The 12,351-nt window shown below is 33.1% G+C and overlaps 1 protein-coding gene across 1 annotated transcript in view; it reads left to right on the forward strand.

Moving 5' to 3' along the window:
• The window catches only part of LOC129228351 (soluble guanylate cyclase 88E-like), a 173,237-nt gene that overhangs the window by 81,643 nt on the left and 79,243 nt on the right, over positions 1–12,351 (forward strand). Inside the window, exon 2 of the mRNA XM_054863030.1 lies at positions 10,726–11,004. Coding sequence (XP_054719005.1) covers positions 10,726–11,004 — 279 coding nt within the window. The remainder of the gene's footprint in view (positions 1–10,725; positions 11,005–12,351) is intronic.

The raw sequence follows: 12,351 nt of genomic DNA on the forward strand, positions 1-12,351 counted from the left end.
TCCAATAATAAGTTTTAAAAATAAACAAATTCAGGGAGAAAAGATTTGGCTGATCAAAAAAAAAAAAAAACAGCGTAGTTAAAAATAAATAAAATAATAAAAAAATGGTTTAACTCAAAAACAATGGTCCACACTCACAATTATTTTAATGGTTTCTATCTCAATTGTCTTTGGCTGATTTTCCGGTCGAAACCTTAACGCCGATACTTTTCCCCTCAAACAATCTTTTAGCGTAGTATCAAAAGATTGCCTTTTTGTTTTCACAAAAATATAAATTCCGAATAAAGTAGCTACTAAAAATGAAAGTATAGCTACACAACTAAGTTAAAAGTGTCTTCTGACCGCTTACTACTAAATAAACATTGAATACATACTTAACAATGCTATATACAATAATATATACATACTTAATTTTCTTCATAATGTTATACACTGCAAATAATCTTTATGATGGGTTTACTGGTGGATATCAACCATAAAATCTTAATCTTTGTTCTCGCATTCAAATCACCATTTCTTTTTTTCATGGATGTGCCTCGTATTACCTAAATTCTAGAAATAAACCAGTCATAATATGACGGGTGCAAATTTCTTAGCCTTTTCCATTCCATTTCATTTGCAGAAACAAAAAAACTCAACGAGAAAGGTCTTATCGCAATTCGTAATTGTGAAAAACATAATTTGAATTCAAGACGCCAAAGTTCAAATGAAAGCTGGATGTTCATTCTTTTCTTTTTTTTTTTTCACACCTATAATCTGTAACTGAAGTTGAATCAAATTAATCTTAAGGATTGAGTAATAATGTCTGTCAATGATGATGTAGTTAAAATCAGATAATGTAGTGAAAGAACGTAATAGGCAACAAAAGCAGTGACACACTAAGTAATTGATGTAAATTAATTTACTGATTGCTGATTGCGAGTTTTTTTCTTTCTCCCTTTTAGAGTCAATTCAAATCTAAAACTCACAATGAGCACTATAAATCAAAGCCAATCTAGTTAAACAATCAAAATGAAATCCATCTTATTCACACTCTTATTTATTGCCGTGCTTGTGATGACTACAAACTAGTTGATATAAATTACCATCACGGATTGAGTTTTTTCATTGCCTTTTCAAAAGCTAATCATTAAGGCCCCTTTACCTGTTAACTATCTTTTTTTATCGTCATATTTCTTTTTACCGCAATAATTCATCCCACCAGGAAGAATGTAAGCGATAATTTTCTTACCATAAGGAAATCACGAAGACAAGTGGTTAAAAAAAATAGTTGAAATTTGAAGTATATTAATTGGTGTTGAGTTTCAATGTGATAAAACGCGTTAGACATAACTCCCCCCTCCCTCCCCGGAAGTTCAGCCTGCATAAAAGTAAAACGGCATTGAGAATTATCTACTTACGAACGACTTGCATGTTAATCTGTCTAGGTTAAGAAATCTTTTTTTTATTATTATTATTTATTAAAGGGTCTCCGGACTTAAAATGTTAACGCGACAGGACAAATAACCATCATTTAACAGCTTGCAACCGAATTTCTACACAAGCTATGATGAAAGTTTTAGTTTTCAATGAAAGCTGAAAAGCTGTGGGGTGGGGGGAATGCATGATATAACTTACATTTAAACAGCAAAAAAAAAAAAAGAGACGTAATATTATTTTTACTTCCTTTTACAAAAAAGGAAGTGTTGTATTCGCGCAAAAAATTTCACTCAAAAGTCGACCTTAATTACCATTTTGCTCACCCCCGAATGAATGTTAAGTTTTTTTTCGACTCGACCACACGTGGATAAGTGCCTAAAAACGTATAGACACACGAAATATCCATTTTGACGATTCCCGAGTTAATTACAACGAGTTTTCTCGTGACGTCCGTATGTACCTATGTATGTGCGTACGTGCGTATGTATGTCACATAACTCAAGAACGAAATGTCCTAGAAAGTTGAAATTTGGTACGTAGACTTCTAGTGAGGTCTAGTCGTGCACCTCTCTTTTTGGTTGCATTCGGATGCTCCAAAGGGGTCTTTTGCCCCTTTTTGGGGGGAAATCATTGTTAATTTCGATGTAAACTCAAGTGATGTTATAATTTGGCGGACACTTGGCGGTATATCGCCAGTCTTTTGGTCGCCAAGTTTTATCGCCAACAAAACTTTTAATTTTTTGAAATCCGATTTCAATTTGACCACTGTTGGTGATATTTAGAGAGTAAACTATTGAATCACATTAAAACTGCCAATAATGAGAAAATGACATTAAATTGAAGTAAAAGGAAGTCATGTGATGTTTGGATGATCAGCTCGTTTTTTTTCTGAAGTTCGAAAAATAGCACATAACAGCGCGCACTCTCTCTCTCTCTTACTGTAAAACGCAGGTACAATTCTAATATTATTTTTTAAAGTATTTCCTTGTACTTTCCTCAGAACCTGCTCCTAAATGTAAATCGATTTTTTTTTCCTTTTGAAATTTTAAAAATAAAACCAAATTTTACCAAAAGTAGTTCAGTGACCAAAAGAACTACTTTTGACTGAAGGAAACAACCCGATTGTATAATACAAAGAAGAAAACAGATTTAAAAGAACGAGAAAACTAAACAATACACGAAATACCCTTTTTAATTGTTGCCAAAAGCAATGAAAAATAATTGTAATTATAAAGTTAATTTTTTTTAATAAAAGTAAAGAAACTGAATTTCAAGGCTTTACTTTCTTCTATATCTAATATATAGAAGAAAGTATTGGATTCGTGCAAATTTTCGAATTTCGAATTTTGACGGATTCGAACGTTTTGAGGTGTGCTGAGTCCATTTCGACCATTTTTGGAAAATGTCTGTCTGTCTGTATGTGTGTGTGTATGTGTGTGTGTGTGTATGTGTGTCACGTCTGTGTGTGACCAGTTTTTTGTGGCCGCTCTACAACAAAAACTACCGCATGAAATCGAACGAAATTTGGTACACATATGTGCCCCTATGTGAACTTGTGCCCATTAGTTTTTGGCGCGAATTCCTCCAAGGGGGGTGGAGCAATGGGACGTTTTTCGAGTTACGCGTGCTTGCTATTACTCAGGAAGTAACTGGCGGAATCAAACAAAATTTGGTCCATATGTTGGTATTAACAGGAACAGGTGCTGATTCAATTTTGGTGTCAATAACTCAAACGGGGGTTGAGCTATAGAACGTTTTTTGTCATCAATTGTGACTGCTGTATCTCAAGAAATAATGAACGGAATTTAAGAAAAATTTATCGGCAAGTAGCCCTTAGTGGGTATAAGAACTGATTTTATTTTTGTGTCAACAGCTAAAAAGGGGGTAGCGCAATCATCCGTTCTTTTTTTCCATTTTGAGTGTCCTATCTCAAGAAGTAATGCTACGTTCTGGTTGAAATTTGGAATATATGTGAATCCATGTGTAAACAGGCTTTGGTTCAATTTTGACGCCGATCGCTCCAAGAGGTGTTGATTTTTTTTTTTGCGAATAAAAATATTTTTATTAATGCAACAATAAGAAAGATAAATCGTAATAGATTGTCTTCTGCGTATTTCTCGTGATTTTAATTGTATGGAAATGATAGGAAATATTATCTCAATGATTTAAAATTTTTAACTGTTGCCATCTCATGTTTGTTAACAAATAAAATATTTGTAATTAATTCAAGCAAGGCTTTTAAAATAACTTTCAATTTTCGCTCTTTGCTTTGCTTTTGCAATAATTCAGACATTGGGATAGTCGTCAAGTTTTTGCATGTGTAATTTTGTTTTTGTTGGGAATATTGCTTCCTCGTCAAGCATGGGGAGGGATCAGAAAAAAAAAAGAAAAATATAGAAGAAAGTTTCGTGATGGCCACAACATACTAGTTAAACGCATGTCTTGACTTGAATCAAATAAATCTTCGAAAACTTATTATTTAAAAAGTTTAATATTAACAAAATTCACAAATATAATATGTTTTCTTCTGTTCAACTTTTAAATTAATTTGTTGTAAATTTATTTACATAACTAACTTTATAAATACTGTTATTTTTTTCCTTGTTTTTTGACAACAATTAAAAAATAATTACTGCATTTCCGTCCCACAAAAGGTTGAATTTCCAAATCCTCGAATAAAAAGTTTCACTTTAAAATCTTTTTGAGATATCATCTGAGCAAAAGGAAAAGCAAACTTCCGGGAAAAGAGGTTTTGACAGCTGTTGCTGACAGAAAAATTAATGGGGAGATTTTACGATTTTTACGATAAATCGAAAAGTTTTTCCGTATGGTTATAAATAAGGTATAAAATTGTTCAAAATTAAATTATGCGTATAATCAGAGATAGTGCTTGAAAATGGTTCTACCTTTTTAGCTGTGATTGAACTGCTTTAAAGCGCGTAGATGGATTTCATTTCCATTAAACTGCTCTTTCCTTTAGGTGCACAGGTTTCTTAACAGTTCAGATTACATTTGAGCGAGACCATCCATCAAACTTTTGCTCACTTAATTGCATACTTCTCTGCAATATATGTAAATATTTTTATTTCAGAAAACGTTTCATGTAATGTGAAAAATACGCAGAGTACATTTTTAAGCGCATGAAGAAATCTTTTAAGTTATAAAGGTGGGATTCATTTTTGCTATGTGTAATTTTTGTTCAAATCATTTTTTTTCGTATTGTATGTTGCTATAATCTTAAAGAGACTTAAGTTTGCATTCTGTTTGTGGTTTGAGTGTTACTCAACTCCATGCAGTTTGGGGCAAGCTGCCCTGCCTGGTTATTTATCGTAAAAATGTGAGTCAAAAGTTTTAATATAAATAACTCACTTAATTTAATTTTTTTTTTTTTTAGTTGGGGAGACCGGGTATAGTTGATCCACTTTTTGCATTTTCATTTTGCTATTTTTGCTTCTAATGTTACATACCAAGACGAAATTTTATGTTTTTCTACGACTATTTTCACATTAAATAATGATCTCAAAACCTTTGTTAACATAATTTTTTTTTCGTATAAAATAAGCTTTTTTTTTTTTTTTGAAATGTATCAACTTGAACTAACGTGGGTCAAGTTGCAAATGAATAAACTGTTATGCTGACATAATACTCAATAAAATGGTGTTTTCAAAAGGTTTTTTTATTTATTTATTTATTTTTTAAGAATAATCTCATAAAATGTTTGAAGTATTAATCTAAGTTTTATGATAGATGTAAATTTTTATTAAATTGATTTAAAACTAATCAATTGCATGTATATCTACTGAGAAATACGCTTTTTCAATTATTTGAAGAGGAATTTTCTTCTTTTGAGCTTTATTCATTTATTAATTCATTTGGTTATTTCTCATTATTTCTTGAAAATGAAAAAGCGCCAAAAATTTGGTGATATTTTTTAAAAATAACAAAATTTACATAGAAATGGACATTTAAACAGTCGCTGCAGTTTCGTTAACATTAAAAGTTATGGACAATCTGATCACCGTTTCCAGAACTTTCTATTTCCCGCTAATTTGATGACTTTTTACTTCCTTTTCCAAAAAAAAGGAAGTATTGTATTCGGGAAAAAATTTTCACTCAAAAATCGACCTTAATTTCCATTTTGCTCACCCCCGAATGAATGTTTAGTTTTTTTTTCGACTCTGCCACCAGGGATGTGGAGTCGAAGTCGAAGAATCGGAGTCGGACTGATTTTGGGATAAAGGCGTCGGAGTCGTTAAAAAACATGCCGACTCCGACTTCGGGCTTCTTTTTTTCTTTCCTTTTCACTGACTCTCCTTGCATTTTTTAAAAACTGATTACCAATTGGTTCGATTACATGTATAAAAAGATACTAATGAGAAAATAACTGCCATTATGGCAATCAGCTAGCTTGAATGCTTGCCGAACTTTCTGTAGCCGTCCCCTAGTTTGCTTGCTTTTTAACTTAACGTTGTAACAACGTTATTTCTAACGTTGTATGGCGTCTTGGGTTTACAATAAAAAACAAAATGCGAAATTTTCATAAAAAGGAATTAATATTTCAATCTATGTTAAGAGGTTTTCCCCCTTTCCTTGAATGGAGAGAGGGAGTTGAAAAAATCCAATTAAAAAAATTAAAAAAAATCCGGAGTCGGAGTCGGCCATTTTCCTTCCGACTCCGCAGTCCTGTCTACCACACGTAGTATGTGCGTATGTATGTCGTATAACTTAAGAACGGTATGTCCTAGAAAGTTGAAATTTAGTGCGTAGACTCCTAGTGGGGTCCAGTTATGCACCTCCCCTTTTGGTTGCATTCGGGTGTTTCTAAAGGGGTCTTTTCCCCCTTTTTTGGGTGAAATCATTGTTAATTTCGATGTAAACTCAAGTGGTGTGACAATTTTTCGGACACTTGGCGATTTATCGCCAGTCTTTTGGTCGCAAAGTTTTGTCGCCAAATTTGCGACAAATTCGGCGTTTTTTTTTTATCTGGTTTTATTTTGATCACTATTGGCGATATTTAGAAAGTTAACCATTAAATCACATTAAAATGTGCAGTTCTGAGAAAATTAATCTGTATTAAATGTTTTTTTTTTTTTTTTTTGTGCTTTAGTTCGCAACAAACTTGAGGTAAAAATCTTTAAAATGTTTCTTTGCTTACTCCATGGCCCTGTTATCATTAAATTGGCGTAAAAGGAAGTCATATGATTCACACATCTACTTGTTTTTAAAAGACACCTGAGTTTATGACCTTATATCTCGATAATGGGGGACGAGCACAAATAATGTATACATCAAGAAACATGTTCTACAATGCCATTTTCATTTCTTACGCTATTCGTGTGGTTCCCTGGTTAAGATGCAGTATCTAGAGAGAGAGCAAGTTCCTACATCAGATTAGGGGCTGTGCACAAATGATATCACGGGGAACAGTGACAATTTGTGACAAGGGGAAGGGCAGTCAAAAAATTAAGACATCACTTATGGACAGCCCCTTAAGAGCAATTTTATTCGGATCGCTCCGAACGGATAAATGAGACTGCTTGAAATTCAGGGGCTCGGTGGACAATGGAGCAATGGACGAGCAGAGGGTAGTGGCCAGCTATAAAATTTTATTTAGGGTACACCACACACATAGAGAACACATAAACTGTTTTATGTGTTTTATGGCCTATTAGTATTCTTTCTGAGTGCGTAAAACGTGACAAACTTTTAAATTAATCATTTTTGCCAGACGCTGGGGCTAGTTTGCTCTGCATTTCATTTGACTTGAAATATCAAACGAATAATAATGTGACAAGTAGAGGCTCTTATATTCTTTTCAATTAATGCTTATACACATCGGCATTATTTTCTGTGTGAAATTGAGATTAGTTTATTTTTTATAGTACTGCTTAATTTACATGAGAGCTCAAGGTGTACAGTTCGTTTAGTTTAAATGTATTTTCACGCGTTAGGTGTAAATCAGGATATTAAAGAGAGAAAATAAGACTATGGGGCTCATTGATCTCGATTGTGTTCTATTCGATGGAAATTTTATCTACCATTTGAGCGAAATTTTCTTCTGGGGATAGCAAAGCAAATTTCTTGCTGTGCTATTGGTAGATATAATTGATCTTATTTGATTCGATCGAGTTTTCATCAAGTTGAATGCTCCTCTAAGACCCTGCACTTCTCTTGCTAGAAATTGAGCCCTCGTTACAGTGTTTGGATTGTGCGATAGCACCAGAATAAGGTGAAATTTCTTAATTTTATTGTTTGAACAATAAAACCGAAATTTCACTCTTGGCATTTTTAGTCTCGGAAAAAATAGTTTTCAAAAGAAATTTGGTAACATTTTCTTATTGTTAATTTATGATAAGACTAGCTGTACCCGACGCGCGTTGCTACGCCAACAAAAAAAACATCATTATACTGATTTTCATGACAATGATTTATAAGATGTCGCCAAGTCGCCGATGGTATACGATGCTACCAAAAAAAAAAAAAAAAAACCTGCACAGCAAATACGTTCGGAATGTCAAAAATACGCACAATATTGTAAATATTGAATGTCAAAAATACGCACAATCTATACAAATTCTTCACTCTCGACTCGAAATGGCACATATCGTTCGCTTTTTTTTTTTTTTTTTTTTTGTTTCAAAATTCATGTGACACGTGTCTAAATCGCGTGTCTAAAAGTCCCGATTAGCTTACTATACCAAGGCTTCACTCGATACGCGTCTTATCGCGTCTTATAGAAACATGTATCAAGTGAAGCCGTGACTATACTCAAATTTTGTACTCACGCAGTTTGCAAGATCAATCAATCGCTAAAAATATCAAATAGAAAAAGTTTTAAATCCCCCCGTTGCATGAAAAGCCATAAAACAATAAAGTAAGAATTTATTTGTTCAAACTCAAGAAAAACGGCAACAGCTAACTTCTTATCAATGAGATCTTTCACACGAATTAATTTCTGCAGCTGATAATTTTATTCGTATTTATCCAATGGATTGTGACTTAAATTGGAATAAAAAAGGAACTATCGATCGAATTTTTTTCGAACTGGTCTATAAACATTCCCAGTACCAAAAATAACAAACGGTGAAAGTTTCAGCCAAATCTGCCGGGTAGTTTTTGAGTTCATGGATGACATACAGACAAACATTCATTTATATATATATAGATTATGCCCTGCTGCTAATGGCTAATACAGGTCAAGCAATCTTTTCCTTCCTTCATTTATTTTTTTATTCATTTATTTATTTATTTTATTTATTTATTTGCCTTATATAAATAATATAATATATTTTTTTTGCACCTGTGATCAGTTCTATGTTTCATCAGTAATACCTAAACGTAAAATGTGTCTGCATGGAATCTAAATTGGAGCGTGAAGTAATGCTATTACTACTACTATCAAAGCTTCGGAGCGGTATGTAATTTTCTCTTAATCGACTCCCTTTTTGAAACTTGACTACACCTATATTATTATGTTCCACACCCATGATCAGATGTTTTGCTGCACAATTAAGACCTACATCGGGAACTTTTCTTTAATGATGAATAATATTTGTTAATGACAATAACAATCATGACACTTTCGTCTATCCATACATCTAAATCTTATGAACAAACGTAAGAATTAAACAAAAACGGGGAGGGAGAGGGTAAATATCAACCCGAAAAGATGTTGTTTTGTTTCTAACGTCTTTAACTACAGAGGTTGGTCGAACATTTCGAACGTGTTCCATAATCGAATGTTTTTCTCCCAAAGCGTGACTGCTTTAGGGCCGTTCCACGAAAAAAAAGGGATTTGGTGCCGCACGTGAGAGCTAATATGTTTGAAAAGGTAATGGACCAAAATTTTTTGTTTAAGAAATCACAAACGCATGAGTGATTTCTTGAACAAAACATTTTGTTCATTACCTTTTGAAATAATTATTTTTAGTTAAATATATCTGCCAATTTTAACCCCCAAATAAATCCCCTGGGTTCTTGTTACGGAGACATTTTAACTTATCCTGGAAAGGAGAAGTATTCTTATTTCTTCAGAGCAATAAGAATTTTTACTTGCCGATACATTTATCTCATATACGAGGGTCGATCCAAAAGTACGGTTCCCATCAAGTTTACAAATGTACAGCACTGTCTATTTTCATTGAACTTACATCGTTGGAAAGAAAGAACGTATCTCTATTTTATACATAATCGCCATCTTTTTCTGTGCATTATTGTCAACGGTGCCCTAACTTCTGTATCGAGTGTCACAGAATTCCATCGCCAACCCGTCGAGGAAGCGTTTCAACCCTTTTTTGACTTCGTCGTCGGTAATCAACTGGACTTGAGCGCCGGACTGCAATCAAGAGTGGAGTGGTTTGGTAACTATCATGTCCCACTCTGGAGGTAGAACTATGTGACACTCGATACAGAAGTTAAGGCACCGTCGATAATAATGCACAGAAAAAGATGGCGATTATGTATAAAAATAGAGAAACTTTTTTTTCTTTTTAACGATGTAAATTTTAATGAGAATCGACAGTGCTGAATATTTAAAATTGAAGGGAACCTTACTTTTTGATCGACCCTCGTAAATATAGCACTATTGTGTTTACTTTATGAATTTGTTCTTTCATTTCTGACGGTATTGTGTACCTACAACACATTTTTTTTTTTTTAACTTATCTCAATGTACTAAATCCACGAGCTTTGCTTGCATCCTAGAAAGGACAATCACACCTTTAGGAGATGCCCACTAAGCGAGGTTCACTCAGATATTTTTTTCGTTTTCAAACAGTCACTGCTATTTTGCGATGTTTTACTTATTCTTTTGTGTAAAAAGGAAGTTGTTTCATCTTCAATGACAAGGTACATACAGTTCTAATTATCCGCTAGGCATTTAATAATCAAAAGCATGTAGTTTCGTAGCAAAAAGGAAACACCGAAGACTTTTTTTTTTTTTTCGAAAAATTGCAGATTTAAACTCGGTTCTTTTTGTTTTATTTATATATCTGCTTATTTATTTATTTATTTATTTATTTATTGCGCTTTCTTCATCGTACACACACTTGTTTTTTTATTGATGTTAGTTGAGTAATAACACAAAATATTTTTACTGTACTGTATATATTTTCACTGTTTGTAGAAAGTATTATGCATCAATACAGCCAAGTTTTTAAGGAACAAGAATTTTTCCCTTATTAGTCCCTCATTTTAGCCTTTTTGCGGTCCTTTATCCGCAATTTTTATAATCCGCGACACTTGCGCCTCTCAATTCCGCGGATAATCGAGAGTTTACTGTACCTAATCTTGGGCTTTTTTTTCCAGGTACTGGGCATTCCAGAGAAGGAGTTTCTAGAAGGCATGGGAGTCTACTTCGTTTCCTTTGTCGGCCACTACGGCTACGACCGCGTGCTATCAGTTCTGGGTCGTCACATGCGGGACTTCCTGAACGGCCTGGACAACTTGCACGAATACCTCAAGTTTAGTTACCCCAGAATGAAAGCCCCCTCCTTTTTCTGTGAGAGGGAGACGTCCACAGGCCTGACCTTACACTACAGAAGCACCAGAAGGGGCTTCCTCTGGTATACCATTGGGCAGATCAAGGTAAGATTTTTTTCTTCAGAAACTATTACACTAGAGAACAATGATTTTGCTGATTTGGATCTGTAACTTATTTTTGACTAACTTTTGGTTCATGAGTCCGAAACGACATCAGTTTTTGTCCATTACGTAAAGTTTTTAAGCAACACAGGGCTAAAAAGGACCACAACATAAAATCTAAGACTTTTTTTTTTCTTTTTGGAAATATTAATCCCAAGAAAATATTTTTTGGAAAGTAATAATTACGTACATTGCTTACATAATAGATTTATTTTATTATTATTATTTTTTTTTTTTTTTTTTTGGAAAATAATTTTATGCTCTGAAGAACATGAAATTATTTTACATTCCTTACTGAAAAAATTTTTTTACGTGGCAATATAAAGTGAATTTAAGTTTGTTACCAACAATAATAATAGCAATTTGGACTTAATTGAGAAATTTGGTGAACAGGTTCTAAAGCAACACGTTTGGGAAGCTAGTTTAACAAAAAGAAAAAAGAGACGAATCCTTCAACATAACCAGTTACCAAAAAGTTCTGATGCTGTAAGAAGTTCAAACTGCACAAAATTATTCTTCATCCTTGCAAAATTTGTAGACACAATTTATGGGTATTATTTTGAATCGCATATTGTCCATAAAAATACAGTACGCAGAATATTATTATAAAGTATTCTGTCCATTGAAATACGTAGCATAGATTTTCGTTCATACAAAGTGATAAAATATAAACAAATTTTGTAATGACGCATTATAAAACATCGTATGTTGAAGTGATTTAAGGTACATGGTTTCAGAACGGAAAATTATACATAAAATTATTTGCATTTACAGCAGTCACGTGTTTTAGGTTTTTAGTTATCCTCTTTTACAATCCAAGGAAGTATGAGCTTCATGTCTACTTTACATCCCAAATCTCTCGCTTCATTGCATTGAAAAAGTTATTCCTAGAAGCCCTGAAATACATGTCAGCAATTAATACTTATTGGTGGTGAATTTACGTTGTTTACTACTGTTACACTGTTGCCTCTTTTTATTAACACGCTTTTATTAGCTTCACCTGTATGTATGTATCTTGTAACGTAATCTTGCAGCTCAAATTTTGCTCACTTCCTGCGATCGGATTCTTTTGAAATTCGGCACGCGACCTTAGACTCGATGACAATGCAATATTCTATATTCAATTTATTAATTAACTATTAATTTTTAGTTTATTTCAATTTTAATCAATATTTCGGTCTGAATTCCAACAATGTGAAGAAAAAAATACATTAAAAATTATTTTTAAATATAGCTTGCAAAAATTATTTTAAAATATCAATAAAAACCTTTGATTTTTCTGCATCAGAC

The sequence above is a fragment of the Uloborus diversus genome, chromosome 8 (assembly GCF_026930045.1).
Source record: "Uloborus diversus isolate 005 chromosome 8, Udiv.v.3.1, whole genome shotgun sequence".
Classification (NCBI taxonomy): Eukaryota; Metazoa; Arthropoda; class Arachnida; order Araneae; family Uloboridae; genus Uloborus; species Uloborus diversus.